The following is a 17,266-nucleotide window of genomic DNA, read 5'->3' as shown; positions in this document are numbered from 1 at the left end:
CAGATGTTCTTTTTTAACAGACATTTAAGTGCAAGCCACTGAGCTTGTACATTGGGGATTGTAAAGGGAATAAGTTACAGTCTTTGGCCTCATGGTGGGGAAAGCAGAGAATTGAGCAGACAATATCACTGCAATATAGGGTGTTATTTGCCTGAGAAGAACGTATGAGAGTGCCTGTGAACATCCCATAACTCTTAGGGATAAGGGTTGCAGTCAGGGAAATTCTTCTTCTTTTTTTTTTTTTTTTAATTGGGGTATAATTGTTTTACAATGTTGTGTTAGTTTCTGCTGTACCACACTGTGAATCAGCTATATGTATACATATATCCCCTCCCTCTTGAGCCTCCCTGGCCCCCTCATCCCACCCCTCTAGGTCATCCCAGAGCACTGAGCTGAACTCTCTATGCTATACGGCAGCTTTCCATTAGCTGTCTATTTTACACATGGTAGGGAAAGCCTTCTTGAGAAGGGCCTTGCAAGCTGGGTCCTAAGAACACTGGGAAGTCAGCTGGACCAGGTTAGGTAGGACTTCTCAGTCAAAGGAACCCCATGTGTAGAGACACAGAGGTGTTAAGAGACTAGGATGCTTCATAACTTGGGGCCTCTGAATAGTTAGTTCTGGCTGTATCCTAGCAGTACATCAGGGAAGAGTGGCTTCAAGCAGAACTAGAAGCAAGCAGCTGTGTGGCCAGAACTTGAGGGACTTGTTATGTCGTGCTGAGGGGTTTATGCTTTTTTGAAGAATCTTAAAGAAGGGGTAATAAAACTGTATTTGTGTCTGAGGGAGATCTCTTTGTGTCATTGTGATGAGTAGTTGGAGAGGGGTAAGATGTGTAACAAGGCTGTTGATAAAAGTCCTTAGGAGGGTTTGAGCCAAGGCTGTGGAAGTAACAGTGAGGATAAAGAGACAAATGGGTTTGAGAATTACTAGGAACCTGTGTTTTGAAAGCAGTGACAGCATCCTTATCTGATATCTGGTGTAGGTCATAGTAGATGGGTTGTTTTTTTTTTCCCCCCCAAGACTGGAACTAGAAGGACAGAGTCTGGGAGGAAGTGAGTAAATTGAATTTGAGGGCATGTTCCACTGGAGATGACTGTGGGACAGAAAGGTACAGAAATCAGTGGGGAAAATGTAGGAGGGGTTGAACTTTTCTATAGGGATCATGTGTCGTCAGGAACAAGCAAAGAACCAAGGGATAGATCCATAAAGAAGCCTGAAAGAGAATGGAGACCGCGAAAGCATGTTGGAGAAGTAGGAGGAAAGTGAGGCAAGACTGGGGACCTGTGAGGGAGCAGTTACTAGTGGCTATAGAGGGATGAAGTAAAATAAGGACTGAAGAGTCTTTCATATATCGCAACCAAGAGGTCATTTATTACTTCTAGACACGGAGGAAAGATCCAGATTATAGAAAGCTGAGAAGTAATGCATGCTGAGATGAACACAGTTAGTGTTGACCATTTTCACTTAAAAACACAAAAAACAAACCCTTGTCTGTGAAGGCAAGAAAAGGGGTAAGTTGAGTGCCTCCTTGGGCATATTTAAATGCTGTGGTAAAATTCAAGCGGGACAAGAGGAAGGGCTCCTGCCATACTGGTTTTAGGGAAGGAAGCAGGAGGCTATGGGAGTTGATGGCCTCTGTTCTGCATGTGAGGAACACCACAGAATTTAGACTGGGTAGGAGAAGTGAAAGCTTTTGTTGTCAAGGCTGAGTAAATGTCTAGATTGAGTGTGAGTGTGAAAGTCTGCGTGTCTGGGAGTAGGAGACAGTGAGTCAGAGGTTGGTATGGTTCAGGAGCACTAGTTGGTATTAAGGTCCAGAAGAGAAGTTGCTAGCTTGGATCAGAGCAAAGGAAAATAAGTAGATCTGGGGGATCTAGGAAAGGACCTTTTAAAATTAGATAAAGTTGGTTATTATTATTATTATTGTAGTTTTAATTTTCTACTTGTATTTTCTTATTCTAGTTACTGAGTTTGGGCAAAGCAACATAGACTGGAAAATCATTATGGAATTTACATACTTTACTTACATAAGCTTTGAAAAATGTAAAATCTGATTACGTTAGAAAACATTGTAGTGGGTAATATTGATGGGCAACAGAGTGAGTGATAAGGATGTCATGGAAGTTGGGTACATTCACTAATTAGATTTTTTTATTGAATTTTGGTTGTGCTGTCTTCATTGCATTCATTAATTAGAATTGCTGTAGAGTCGTACCTTTTTTTCATGCCCTGCTGATCTGTTGCTGCTGAGTTTTAACTCAGAAATAATGGTGTGACTAAGAAAAACTGAGAGCTGTGTTTGTGTTTATTACAGTCTTCTTTCCCAAAGAAAATGCCAGTCTCCATTGATTATGAACAATGGTCCCTTCTGAAGTGTGTTTTTCTTGCTCTCCTAGATTGTGACCGGTGGTCAGTGCTTCCCAGACCTGATCTCCACCATGATGTCAACAGATTTGGCCACTCAGCGGTCTTATACAACAGGTAACTGAAGAAGTGCTTGCTCCTTTTCTCTTATGTTTAAAATGAAAATGAAGTAAAATGTGAAGTGATATTGAACTTACATATTATTTGCAGGATTACTTTATCCCATTTGTTTTTCACAGAATTATGTTAGGTATGGATTTCCTGATTTATATTTAAAATATTTGATGTGGATTTGAATTACTTCTAATGCCATGTTTGTTGATGTGGTTTTAGAAGTAAGCTGTCTTTGGTGTTGTCTGAGTGCATAGGACAACAAAAGTTGTGTGCAGTTACTGTCTTGTACCCTCTGCCATTTGCTATCATTTGTGGTGCTTAGGTTGTTGCATTTCTTGTCTTTTGTCTGAGTGGTGAAGAAAGATTTTTAAAAAGAGGGCACTTCAGAAAAAACTTAGTTATGAAAACAGAGGTGGGAGATTCTGGTGCTTTATATAGATCAAGTCTGTGGCGGTTCATACAATTCAAGTCTTTGTATTATCTGAAGTCTGCACTGTGTTTCATTGCATCATTTGGAAGTATCTGGCCCAAACTCACAGACCTCTTCATAAATCTGCCCCTGGAAAAGCATCTGTCTTATAAAGGAGCTCCAAAGTGGCTATGTGACTTGTACCTTGTTTTTATTTGTTAAAATAGTCTAATCATGTTGTTAATTTTCTCATTTTTGTTTCTGTTGTGATTACTGTTGTTTACTTCATCTTTTAAAATTCTTGGCCTTATTAGTCCTGAAACTATTTAAATGCTATAATGCCTATGTATATTATGTTAGGATTCCCTTTGTTTTCAAATTTTCTTTTGTCATAATGCAAGTTAGATGAGGTAATTGACCTTGGATGAGGGAAGATGAGAAAGCAACCTATCACCTGAAACTATCACAACATTGTTAATTTGCTATAACCCAATACAAAATGTTTTGCTGTTAAAATAATAAAAACTTTAAAAAATAAAATAAAAAAAAAGAAAACAACCTATCTTGGAGATGTGAAGGAAGAATAAAACTTAGACACTGGAAAAAAGGACATCTTTCACAAAGTAAACACTTAGTTGAAACTTAGCAATAAATATGGTTTTATAGTAGAAACATTTGATAAGTATAGATTAAAATGGAAGGATTTTTTTATTATAATTTGAGATGTTATCTTAAATTGTAATATGTATTGCCTCAGTAAGGAAAACCCTTAAAGTTTCCTAGTAAATGCCTGTTGATGCTTTTCATCTGAAAAGCAGTGGGTCCGTTTTGTTATCATTCTTACCTGTGGGTGCCTGACCTCAGCTCTTTTCATCTTGATTATGTTTTCCTAGCATAGGACTTGGCATGTAATAGGCATTTGCTAAATGGCAGCTGTTAGTACCATAATGATAATTAGCAAATAAGTAGATTTTCTATCAAAATATTTGGAGGTTTTGTATGAACTCAGAGAAGTTGACAATTTACCATAAGATGTAGTTTAACCATGAATCAAAATTGGAAATGGCTTGCCTGAGTTACAATAATGTGTTTATTTTTGTGTAATCCCAGTGGAGTTTTTGAGCCTGTATGTTTCTGTGTGTATGCACAGTGTTGGAGGGGGCAAGGCATGACAAGGGAGTCATGTAGGAAACAAAAAACATGGCTATTTTAATATTTTTTCAACATTTTTCTTACTGTAGTATAGTTGATATAGTGTTGTGTTAATTTCTACTGTAATGGTTAGTTTAATTTTGTGAAGTAATTTACCTAAGGAGAAACTTTGATTCACATGATATTCACATGTTTTGAGTGATGGTTCCCTTAATTGAGCATCAGCATTGGGCCAGCTGTGTTTCACTTAGTTGTTGTCCTTGCGGTTTTTGAGGGAGGCAGGAAGAAGCGTGGGCTGGGGGCATTGAGACTGCTGCAGATGCAGCTGTTCTTTCCAGTTCATTGCTCCAAGCTCTCTGAAGGACTCTGCCTACCCTCACATGGACGACGTGACCAGAAGGATTCAGGATTGCTAAGAATACCTGCTGTACTGGGAGGCAGATGGTGCTTATTTGGTTCAAGCAGTAAATTGACTAGTTGAATCCAGACTACATAATGTGATACTAAGTAAGCCGATATGAAGTTAAAAATTAAACCTGGTGTTCATTTTTGGTTACTGAAATATGTCAGTGTTCAGATACAGTGAAAATGCAGCCACAGAATCTTTATGCTTTAGTTAGTCCTCTGTTGATTTGGGGAAAATTGAGACACAGTGAGAATGAATTGCTTGATACCTCATTGTGGGTTAGTACTAAACTTCCTGGCAGATTACAGCATATCAGAGTTAGAAGAGAAATCATCTGTTCCACTGATTAGAATACAGCTTGTACTGTGCATTAAATTTCTATATGCACTCATCTCTTTCTTATTGTTCTGTGTTTTCATTACACAGTTTTGATTAGAGAGCCTTTATCTATGCTAGCAGCCAGAAAGAGTAGATAGGTTATTGTAACTGTTCTGTGTAGTCACAGGCCACTGTGAAAGGTTGGAATTTGGGAGGTAAGGTATAAGAGTGATTTTTGAGATCTTGAAAGATAACTTTTTACAGGACTTTTGATATGTGAGGTTTGTCTAAAGATTATAAAAAGTATATCATGCATTTGTTGATGTAGGTTTCCAGTAAACTCTTTTTCTCTCTTTTTATTTTCTTTTAGAACCATGTATGTATTTGGTGGTTTTAATAGTCTCCTCCTCAGTGACATCCTGGTATTCACGTCGGAACAGTGTGAAGCACACCAGAGTGAAGCTGCTTGTCTCGCAGCAGGACCTGGTGTCCGGTGTGTGTGGGACACAGGGTCATCTCAGTGTGTCTCCTGGGAGCTGGCACCTGAAGCACAAGAAAAGATAAAGTCAGAATGTTTTTCTAAAAGAAGTATGTCTTTTTTTCTCTTCTTAAAATGTAATTAATTTGAAATCTCATTTTATCTCAATTGTGAAGGCACTTATCCTGTGTGAACTTTCGGTGTTCATTTTAGTATCCAAAATTATTCCAGTAATAACATAGGTAAATGCTTTATGGATGTTTGAAAATTGGTTTTTAAACATTTGTATAGTGGATGGGAACATGCCATGTCTGCTGTTTGCTACTGATGAAGAAAAAACATTTTTAACATTGCATAGACTTTGTATACCTACTCCAGAGGAAAAGGAAAGTGAAGTCACTCAGTTATGTCCAACTCTTTGCAACTCCATGGACTGTAGCCTGCCAGGCTGCTCCATCCATGGGATTTTCCGGGCAAGAATAGTAGAGTGGGTTGTCATTTCCTTCTCCAGGGGATCTTCCCAACCCAGGGATCGAACCTGGGTCTTCCACATTGCAGGCAAACTCTTTACCATCTGAGCCACCAGGGAATCCCTTTTCTACCAACTTTAGAACCTAGATGTTTATTTCTGCACTGTCCCCATATGTTAGCTACTAGCTACCTGTGATTATCAAACACTTGGAATGAGACTGGTATGGCTGAAGAAATGAATTTTTATATTTTAACTAAATTAAAAACTACATGTGGGGACTTCCCTGGCGATCCAGTGGTTAAGTCTCTGCTGTTCTGCAGCAGGGGACACGGGTTACATCTCTGATCTGTGAACTAAGATTCTGCATGCTGAGCAGCCAAAAAGAAGTAAAAAATAAAAACTACATGTGGTTAGTGGCTACCATATTGAATTATGCAGTTCTGACATTAAGGATAAGATTAAGAGGGCCAATCCAGAAATGCTATGTTGGAGTAGATTGTTCTAATAGATAGAGGTAGAGTTACTGTCTTTGCAAAGTATTATTCTTTTCTAACCTCTCTAGTTGAGCACAGCAGTGATAGCAAGGCAGGCAGTTGCTGAAGATGAACAGTGATCCCTGCTTCTAGAACCACCCCTTGTATTGTCCAAGTTTTCTTCACCTTACCTACTCAGCTTCTTATTACCCTTTTTTTCTGACATACAGCACAGTGCAATACAGTGAAGTCATACATGAGAAGGTCTTTTAAAAGTAAGAAAAATGTATCTGCAAATTATTTTTTCACTTCAGTTTATTTAAAGTATGTTGACTGAATTTCTTAACTGTTAGGGTTACCATGGTGTAGTAGCTACCATGTGAGTTATGATGGACAGAGGCAGCTTTCAACTCTCCTGGAATGTTCCAAATTAAACTCAACATAAATCCTCAGTAAGAACATCCAGTCAGCTTTCCAGGTTCATTGGTGGTCTGGTGAGTGCTAGAGAACCAAGATGACCAGAACTTTTTAGGGTTAGTCACCATCTCCCAAAAGGGATAAAAGCAGTGAAGTAGTTATTTTTTAACCATATGTTAAAAAGTTCAAATTAAATGTGCAGGTTTGTAGGAAATAGTATTTAATTCCCTTAGATGATTCATTATGAGCTCATCTCCATTGTCACCTTCCTGGTTCACTCTGCTTTCTGTGTGGGCCCAGGCCATGGAGTGATGACAAGGGCAGGAAGAACAGCCTCAGGAGCAGGTTGCTAGGTTCTTTGTGAGGGTGCACCCTGCCTTTTCTTGTCCATGGATTCTACCATGTGCCATGTCCATGAATGGTTGAATAGATGAGGCAGAAGTTACACAGCTTCTCTTTCATTGCTGACCTTGACCCATCTAGGGTCACTAGGAAATCAACAGGTCTGTAGTAACCCAGAATTTCTTACATATATGTGTATTGCCCTTTGGGGGGTTCTATGTGCTACCTGCTTCCTGCACCCAGAGCAGCCTTGCCTTAATAGCTAGGAGGAATGGCTTGGTCTCCTATACTTCTTTGTTTGGCTCCTGGGCAGCTCTTGGTGTTCATTGACTTGCTAGTTAGTTGATTTCTTTCTTGGGAAGAAAAGTCTTCAAAGAACCAGATCTATTTCCCTTATTGTTGAATTACTCTATCTTTGTTTTTCACCTCCTGTGTACTTTTGTTGGGAGGGTGGAGTACAAAATGGCTTTTCTTCTTACTGTTTACTTATTTCTAAATACTATTTAAACCTGAACACACCAATATATTTTCCTGCCAGTTTCACTCCTCGTTTTACTTCCAACCCTTGTTACTTTTTTGTTGTTGTTGTGGTTTTGCGTCAGTGTCATATTGTGCTCAACATCAGCTGTAAGGGACTGTGACTTTTCTGCTGTCACAGTTGATGAGTTTTCCTTCTCTTTGCAGTTTTTGACCATGACAGATGTGACCAGCTCACGGATTGTTACAGCTGCACAGCCAACACCAATGGCTGCCACTGGTGCAATGACCATTGTGTCCCTATGAACCACAGCTGCACAGAAGGCCAGGTCAGTTTCTCAGGGATTTCAGAGGATAGAAAAATCCCAAGTGGGGATAGGTATATATAGATTTTAGTGTGTATGGTGTAAATACTAGCACAGAATTATTTTTGAAATCTTCAGTGTTGATTTGGATTTTACTGTTGAGTCAAGTTTCTTTTAGTAAGAGATGCTCTACATGTCCAAATTCCAAAGGTTCTACTGGCCAGGAGGATTGACGTTTGTGTTTTAGAAGAAGGCAAGACTGTCATTCTGAGTATGCCCCAGTCCCTAGGCCTGGCTGTGGCTAAGGGCTAAATTCTTGGTGTGAAGTCTGTAATGGCGTGCTCCCTCTACTGGTGCTAGGTTGGGGAGCAGTTTAGGACTTGAGACTGAAAGTGAGTCAGGTGTGTAGCTGCCAAAATAAATTGTGGAAATAATAGACTGCAAAATCTCTGTGTTTTATATTATATTTTGACTCAGCCTAATTTATGCTTATCATTTATGATTTTTATTAGATTATAAGGCAAAAAAAATAGAATGACTCAACTTTTATGATTTTGATGGTTTATAAGACATTCTTTGTCAGTCGGTAAAGCATCTCATAAAATATAAAATTTTTATATTGTTTAGGAGATGATTTAAAAAGCAGCAGTTTCAACATTCACATTTTACAGATGCATAAGCTGAAACATGGTGTCTAAGAGAATGCACTATTTCGTTGCCAGATCCTTGCATGTCCTTGAACATTTCACTATAATGTTTCCACTGCAGTGCTGCTTCACCTACATCTTATTTGTTTATCTGTTTGTAGTTTGCTTCCCCAGTTGGACTTTGTTGTTTTTAGTATCCTAGTTGCCCTCACCAGAAGTTCTCTCTGTGGATATAAGAGAAAAGCTTTTGTCCATTGTATTCTAGATCTCCATTTTCAAGTATGATTATTGCCCCAAGGATAACCCGATGTATTATTGTAACAAGAAGACCAGCTGCAGGAGCTGTGCCCTGGACCAGAACTGCCAGTGGGAGCCCCGGAATCAGGAGTGCATCGCCCTGCCCGGTAGGCATTGCAGAGGCATCTTGATGTGAATGGGTCCAAAGACTTCACATGCACACACTGTCAGTACTGTGCAGCCTAGATTGCACCCAGCAAAAGGGGAGAACTCATTTTGTCCATTCATCCCCAACTCCATTATTGTGGTTGTTATTTTTTAAAGCAGAAATATAGTTCTTCAGTATTTATTTCTACCGTCCTTTGAAAGCAAGTGAAGCGTCCTCTGCTGCTGTGGAGAATCGCATCACAGCTTGACTCCACGTCACTGAGCCTGCTCTGTTGCCTCCACTCCACTTTGCGGTGGTAACCTGGGAGCAGAAGGCAGCAGTCTCAGTGTCCAGTCTGCCGGGTTCTTTATGAAGTGTGTTTCTTATTGACCATTGGGGTCAGGTTGTCAGCACCTTCTGACAAGAAGGAAAGGAGAGATGCCCTTGTCAGCAGCACTTCCTGAAATGACCCCAGCCCCAGATAGCTCAATTTATAGCACTTCTGAGGTTCAGGATGATGTGTTGGGAGCCTGAAGCCCACCAGCCATGGCTGAAACTCCATGATATATTTGCTCAGCCAGGAAGTCCAGGAAGTGGTCTGCTGTGGCTCTGAACAGGGTAGCTGGGCTCTACTGGGCCCCTCTTGAATGTCCTTCGGAAGTACTTGATTCAGCTTGCTGGAGTGGACTTCTTGTTCTTTACCTCATTACATCACAATTTTCAGTGCACAGCAAAGTACCTGGGGGTCTTGCTAGAAGCCAGAATCTGGCACAGATTTGTGGTGGGGCCCTAGAATCTGCATTTCAACAAGCAGTGACACTGATGCCACACTTTGAGGAGCTAGTCTTTATCTGCTCTTAAATGATCTCTTTCCTGTGACTTTCCCTTCATCTCACTGGCTGCGGATGAACATTGTTGAGGGTATCTCCAGGGTACTTGTGTTGTAACGAAGTTGCTTTGCTCATGCACTGTCTTCCAGGAAGTATGTATAACTTCTCAGCAGCTCTTTATGTGGGTTCAGGGAGGTCACAAGAGCAGATTACAAACTTCCCTGGTTTGTCTTACTTCCCCAAAAGGCTTTTTCTATCTCACTTTTGGGATGTTTTGTGTAACTTGAGTTTACCTCCCACTTGATGTGAAAACAGTGTGTGTTTTGTAGACTTCTTCATTCACCAACTCATTTCTGTTCTTGCAGTTTTCTACCCCATCTTTTCAGTAATGCATATTCATTTTTCTACTTTTTACTTAGGATTTTAGTCTTGTTTCTAATTGTTCTTCAAAAGATGGTTTATAAATTTAACACTGTCATCAAGCAAATATTTTTCTCTAAGACATAGGAAGATTGACCTCAGCATATGCACTTGAGGTCCAGGAAATAAGACTGATAAACATCTTAAAAATTCTTTTTATTCTGTATTTGATCCTTGGTAATGTGTCTGATATACTCACCACATCCAAATGAAGTATCTAGAATTGAACCCAAAAATACTATTTAGATTTCCAGTGGTTCAGAGTGGTAATATAAGTAGTTTCGTGTGATTTCTAAACCTCTTTGTTTTCTCTCCCCTCTTTAATAAAGAAAATATCTGTGGCATTGGCTGGCATTTGGTTGGAAACTCATGTTTGAAAATTACTACTGCCAAGGAGACTTATGACAATGCAAAATTGTCCTGCAGGAACCACAATGCCTTTTTGGCTTCTCTTACAACTCAGAAGAAGGTAGAATTTGTCCTTAAGCAGCTGCGAATCATGCAGTCATCACAGAGCATGGTGAGTTAAGATCCTTGGAACTTAAGTTTCTAGTATCCACCTTTCTACAGAGAGCATAACTGCAGTTTACCTGTGACATGCTTGGCAGGAGGAGGAATGCTAGTAAGTGCAGTGTAATAGACTGTAGAACTGCACTGTGAAATTCTCTTCCTTTAATATTATATATTCTTTCTTATCTTGAAATTTCCAGCATCTTATTTTTATTAGTCATATTTCATTAAATTACATATCAATAATTACATGTATATTGAATAGTAACATGTTGACATATGCACATATCCTGTGATATCTGTAGATTATTTCAGATCTGTTTTATCCCTAGGTTCTGCTGGGATGGGGGAGGCGAGTGCCATTACTAATTAGATGTGTTGAATTAAGCCAGGTTTCAGGCATTATTACAGTGTATAGTAGGATTTAATGTTAATTATGCTAAAAAATGGACATCTGTGCGTCTTTCTTAGATCTGATCAGCCCAAAAGGAGAGGGCATCTTCTTAATAAGAGTTTCTGAGCACAGAAAGGCCCCAAGTGCTCTTCCTGTCCATCCACTGCTCTTGGGCAGCTTGTAGTTGATATACAACAATGACATTTTGTGTTTTTTAGTCCAGAGTCCTAGAACAGTGGTCCCACCCTCAGTTAACTGATACTCACAAGACAATGCTCTTTCAACAATTCATAGTCTTGTGATCAGATTGACGGTTGAGAGACAACTAAAGTAATGTGCTTCCACAGCTATAAATCTAGACTTAGACCCCTAGTTTGTTTGGAAAAATAAGAAAGGGTGCTGTAACCTTTAGGACAGAGACAGGCTGACAGACAGAAAGAGGTAACTCCTGAAGACAGAAGGAATGATCTGGACTCTCTGTGCATTGATCAGAGATACAGAGATTGAGGGGTGAGCTGCAAGTAAGTTTGCATAACTGGTGCAGACTGAATGGGAAGGAATTGCTGTAGCTGGGCCTTATGAGAGATCAGTACCAAATCCTATAAGTAAATAAATATCACTCACTACAACTAAAAGTAACAACTTTTGGGTGTTGTTGTTGTTGCTGTTTTTAAAGTCTCTTAATAAGCATTTTCCCTGGAGAAGGAAATGGCAACCCACTCCAGTATTCTTGCCTAGAAAATCCCGTGGACAAAGGAGCCTGGTGGTCTACAGTTCATGCGGTCGCAAAGAGTTGGACATGACTGAGTGACTGAGCACACAATATTCATGTTTATTTTTTCCTCCCCAGAATGGAAATACTGTACATTTTGTTTTGTAACTGACAAAATTTAAAATATCTTTTATTTCTGGGCTAAACTTTGTACAAAATTTTTTTTTAAACTGCAACAAGGACATTTCAGTAGAGCAAGAGACAGACTTTCTTAGGAATGAATTCCCAGGAATTCATTGACCTATTATTCCCTATAAAATTTATTGACGACCAATACGCTCTGCCTCCCCAGCTGAACATGGGAATCTTCAATCATCTAATCTAGCCAGAGCTCCCAAAACAGGCTTAGATAACAATAGGCGTATAACCAATGTTTCATACATACTGATATGGTGTTTCATGTATAAATAGACATTTCAACCATCTTGGGGGTGGCTGTCTATTCATAGCATTTGTCATAGAGTATAGAAATTTAGGAACTTGATTATTACTTTGCTATTAATCTCTGTGAAAATTTTGATGTCTTCTCTGACATCTTTCTTTGATGTCTTTTCTGTCCTTTGTAAAATGGCCATATTAAAGTGCCAGGAATGATAAGTAACATAAAAATAATGGTCTGCACTAATCTGCTGTGACTGATTTGGGATAAGGAGATTTTCCTGTGTCCTTTGGATACATGTAACTTAATAGTTTTTATCTAGAAGCTAGTTTTGGTCAAGACATTGATTATATTCATAGCTGTGTCTGTTTTGTCTACAGTCCAAGCTCACCTTAACCCCATGGGTTGGCCTTCGGAAGATCAATGTGTCCTATTGGTGCTGGGAAGATATGTCCCCGTTCACAAATAGTTCACTACAGTGGATGCCATCTGAGCCCAGTGATGCTGGATTCTGTGGGATCTTGTCAGAACCCAGTACTCGGGGCTTAAAGGCTGCAACCTGCATCAATCCACTCAATGGTAGTGTCTGTGAAAGGCCTGGTAAGTATATGGTTGCATTATGTGTTACTGGACATTCATTGAAAGAGAAACTGTGGAAGGCATAATTAAGTGTTGTGAAATTTTCATGAAAAGACAGGTGGAGTATTGATTTCAAGCATATGAAGCAGAGGATGATGCAGAATTTTTAAAGCAGAAGGAAGTAGTATGAGCTATGAACAAAACCAAAAGTAACTAGCATTTTCCTGGTGGCTCAGTAATAAAGAATCTGCCTGCAGTGCAGGAGATGCCAGTTCAATCCCTAGGTCAGGAAGATACCCTGGAGAGGAAATGGCCACCCACTCCAGTATTCTTGCCTGGAAAATCCCAAAACAGAAGAACCCTGTACATGGGATTGCAAGAGTCATACACAATTTAGTAACTAAACAACAATATTCTAGTTAGAATATTGTTATTTAACAGTGAGATTGATTGGTTTGTTGACCACAAAAAGTATTGAGAATTGATCTAAAAGGCAAATTTCTAGGTGTTGGCAGAGAAATACTGTGGAAGATGGAACAAAAAAATCCAAAGAAAAAATCAGAAAAGCAAGCAGATCACTGCAGGGATACTGAACAGAAAGATAGTGTCAGTGGGGAGAAAAATAGTTGGTGTAGTCCTGTGGGTCAAGAGGCAACAGAACCAGACATGAAACAACTAATTGGTTCAAAATTGGGAAAGGAGTACAGCAAGGCTGTGTATTGTATCCTACTTATATAACTTATATACAGAGTGCATCATGTGAAATGCCAGGCTGGATGAATCACAAGCTGGAATCAAGATTGCCAGGAGAAATATTGACAAACTCAGACATGTAGATGATACCACTGTAATGGCAGAAAGTGAAGAGGAACTAAAGAGCCTCTTGATGAGAGTGAAAAAGCTGGCTTAAAATTCAACATTAAAAAAACCAAGATCATGGCATCTCGTCCCATCACTTCATGGCAAATAGAAGGGGAAAAAGTGGAAGCAGAGACAGATCTTATTTTCTTGGGCTTCAGAATCACTTCGAGCAGTGACTGTAGCCATGAAATCAGAAGACACTTGCTCCTCGGAAAGAAGGCAATGACAAACCTAGACAGTGTATTAAAAAAAGCAGAGTCGTCACTTTGCCAACAATGGTCCATATAGTCAAAGCTATGGTTTTTCCAGTAGCCATGTACAGATGTGAGAGTTGGACCATAAAGAAGGCTGAGTGCCAAAGACCTGATGCTTTCTAATTGCAGTGCTAGAGAAGACTCTTGAGAGTCCCTTGGACAGCAAGGAGATCAAAGCAGTCAATCTTAAAGGAAATAAATCCTGAATATTCATTGGAAGGACTGATGCTGAAGCTGAAGCTCCAATACTTTGGCCACCTGATGCAAAGAGCCGACTCACTGTAAAAGACCTTCATGCTGGAAAAGATTGAGGGTGGGAGAAGTGGGTGGCAGAGGATGAGATGGTTAGATAGCATCATCGACTCAATGGACATGAATTTGAACAAACTACAGGAGATAGTGAAGGACAGGAAAGCCTGGTGTGCTGCAGTCCATAGGGTAACAAAGAGTCGGATAGGACTTAGCAGCTGAACAACAACAGGAAGGAAAAGCAAACCTTCAGCGCAATAACACTACAGGAGAGTGCCGAAGGAGCCTATACTTGGAGTTGCTTCACAGGCTTGAAGCTTTACTCTAGGCACATCTCAGTTTCATAAAGACAGGCACGGGGTGGCATGTGCAGCACAGAGACAAGCCCTTGACCACTGTCCTTCTCCTGCAGGGGGTCTCACAGGCAGTAGTTGGAATTTTGTGGATGCTTTTGGGATGCTGGACTCCATTGACATCATGTCTCATTTTAGGAAGGTATTATAATTTGAGGAATGCAAGGATGTGGAAGAGAATTCAGATCACTGTGGAGTCACATTAATATTTATTAGTTAACCTTCCTGTAGGGAAACTTTTCAGCCATTTTGGATCCTGGGTGCTTTGGTGAAGTTAATGAATGTTATGGTTCTTCTTTCCCTAGAATATACAGAGACAAAATGTTGCATATTCAGGTGGGTTGTAAAACTTGTGAAGTTCATCTTGAGTCTCCTATATTAGACCCCTTCTCTTATGGAAAAATTAGCTTGTTCCCTCATATCTGTCCTTCTCTTTGAAAATAAAAACAGTTTTTCCCCCCAAGTATATAAATATACATGACTAACCAGTACATGATGACCTAAGACTTTGTGTTTTCTTCTACGTTTAGTGTAACCCACTGAATTGACTTCATGACACATGAGTGGGTCACAACCCACACTGCAGAGCCTTTGACCTTAGCTGACATGGTGGGATCTTTAAGTGTCTCTCTTGGGTTTACTTCCCAGCTAACCACAGTGCCAAGCAGTGCCGGACCCCTTGTGCCCTGCGAACAGCCTGCGGGGAGTGTACCAGCGGCAGCTCGGAGTGCATGTGGTGCAGCAACATGAAGCAGTGCGTGGACTCCAATGCCTACGTGGCTTCCTTCCCTTTTGGCCAGTGTATGGAGTGGTATACCATGAGCAGCTGCCCCCGTGAGTGAAAAGTGAGCTCTAAGCAGTGTGGATGACAACACTGTGTGTAGGGCAGTGCTGTCAGCCTCTGAACTTTCTAGGGATGAAACCAGACTTGGCCATCTGCTCAGGTCTATCCAGAGACTGCCTGATACGAACCTACATATAGAATCAAATACAGTGACACAAGTAAACAATTGTAGACTAGATCACAGAGTACAGAAATAACTTGCTGAATATCAGTATCATACTGCCCAATCTATGGAATGTCTCCACATCTTCATCTCCTAATTCATAAAGTAAGTGCTCTCCAGGAGATGGTCTCTAAAGTCTCTTCTGCCTCCAATACCCTAGGATTGTGAGAAAAGAGAGGAGTCTCTATTGTAGGTTGGACAAAATACTGGGCTCTTTAAAATTTTATTGTATCATTTGAACAATCACAATAGAATAGGAATTTTGACTAACAGTTGAATCATCTGTTAAAGAAAAAGATAATTTAAATATACAATGAATTTAAGTCTACATGTGATAGTAAATTGTAACTTATGTTTTTTTACAGCTGAAAATTGTTCAGGCTACTGTACCTGTAGTCACTGCTTGGAGCAACCAGGCTGTGGCTGGTGCACTGATCCTAGCAATACGGGCAAAGGGAAATGCATAGAGGGCTCCTATAAAGGACCAGTGAAGATGCCTTCTCAGGGCCCTACAGGAAATTCCTACCCACAGCCTCTTCTCAATTCCAGCATGTGTCTGGAGGACAGCAGATATAACTGGTCTTTCATTCATTGTCCAGGTAAGATGTGTTCTGTGTCCCAAATCTCACTACCTACTTACAAAGAATAAAGCCTTGAAAGCTACATTATTTATATGGATTTCTTTAAGGGGAAAAAAAAAAGAGATCGTTGAAGAAACTATTTGTTTCATATGAAAAATATTTTTAATGTCATTTAATGAAAATACTAAGAATTTTCAGTTGTTTTGCTAACTTTCATTATAGAAATAATGAAATGTGTTCATTATAAAAATTAGCTATTACAGATGTAGACAAAATAAAAACTACAATTCCTCATCTCTCAGTTCAGTTCAGTTGCTCAATTGTGTCTGACTCTTTGCCCCAGGGACTGCAGCACACCAGGGTTCCCTGTCCATCACCAGCTCCCGGAGCTTGCTCAAACTCAGTCCATCGAGTCGGTGATGCCATCCAACCATCTCATCCTCTGTCATCCTCTTCTGCCTTCAATCTTTTCCAGCATCAGGGTCTTTTCTAATGAGTCGGCTCTTCACATCAGGTGGCCAAAGTATTGGAGCTGGAGCTTCAGCATCAGTCCTTCCAATGAATATTCAGGACTGATTTCTTTTAGAATTGACTGGTTTGATCTCCTTGCTGTCCAAGGGACTCTCAAGAGTCTTCTCCAACACCACAGTTCAAAAACGTCAGTTCTTTGGTGCTCAACCTTCTTTATGGTCCAACTCTCACATCCATACATAACTGCTGGAAAGACCATAGCTTTGACTATACAGACCATTGTCAGCAAAGTAATGTCTCTGCTTTTTAATATGCTGTCTAAGTTGGTCATAGCTTTTCTTCCAAGGAGCAAGCGTCTTTTTAATTTCATGGCTGCAGTCACCATCCACAGTGATTTTGGAGCCCAAGAGAATAAAATCTGTCACTGTCCATTGTTTCCTCATCTTTTTGCCATGAATTGGTGGGACCAGATGCCATGATCTTAGTTTTTTGAATGTTGAGTTTTAAGCCAAATTTTTCACTCTCCTCTTTCACTTTCATCAAGAGGCTCTTTAGTACCTCTTTGCTTTCTGTCATAACGGTGGTGTCATCTGTGTATCTGAGGTTATTGATATTTCTCCTGGCAGTATTGATTTCCAGCTTATGCTTCATCCAGCCCAGCATTTCCTCATCTCTAGTTCTTCATAGAAGGAAAAACTTTTAACAGTAATACAGATACCTTTAGATGTATAGTTTTTTAAATAAAAAATACTGTGAAATATACTATGCTTATGATATATTGTTTTGCAGTTTTCTTTTTACTTAAAAAGAAATGTGACGATTGTTAGGGGAAAAATTAAAAATAAA

At 39.8% G+C, this 17,266-nt stretch overlaps 1 protein-coding gene across 2 annotated transcripts in view; it reads left to right on the top strand.

Annotated features, from left to right (window-relative positions):
• The window catches only part of ATRN (attractin), a 174,077-nt gene that overhangs the window by 79,974 nt on the left and 76,837 nt on the right, over positions 1–17,266 (top strand). The window contains exons 11-18 of one of the 2 annotated variants that reach the window (XM_081558874.1): positions 2,398–2,482; positions 5,135–5,352; positions 7,631–7,752; positions 8,641–8,779; positions 10,340–10,530; positions 12,446–12,665; positions 15,010–15,195; positions 15,734–15,967. In XM_081558874.1, the coding sequence (XP_081415000.1) occupies positions 2,398–2,482; positions 5,135–5,352; positions 7,631–7,752; positions 8,641–8,779; positions 10,340–10,530; positions 12,446–12,665; positions 15,010–15,195; positions 15,734–15,967 (1,395 nt within the window). Of the gene's footprint in view, positions 1–2,397; positions 2,483–5,134; positions 5,353–7,630; positions 7,753–8,640; positions 8,780–10,339; positions 10,531–12,445; positions 12,687–15,009; positions 15,196–15,733; positions 15,968–17,266 lie in introns of both variants that reach the window. The other variant, XM_081558873.1, reaches the window with a different exon arrangement.

The sequence above is a fragment of the Giraffa tippelskirchi genome, chromosome 13 (genome assembly GCF_054371585.1).
Source record: "Giraffa tippelskirchi isolate mGirTip1 chromosome 13, T2T-mGirTip1v1.2.pri, whole genome shotgun sequence".
NCBI classification, from domain to species: Eukaryota; Metazoa; Chordata; class Mammalia; order Artiodactyla; family Giraffidae; genus Giraffa; species Giraffa tippelskirchi.
This window is presented reverse-complemented; position numbering and strand designations above follow the sequence as displayed.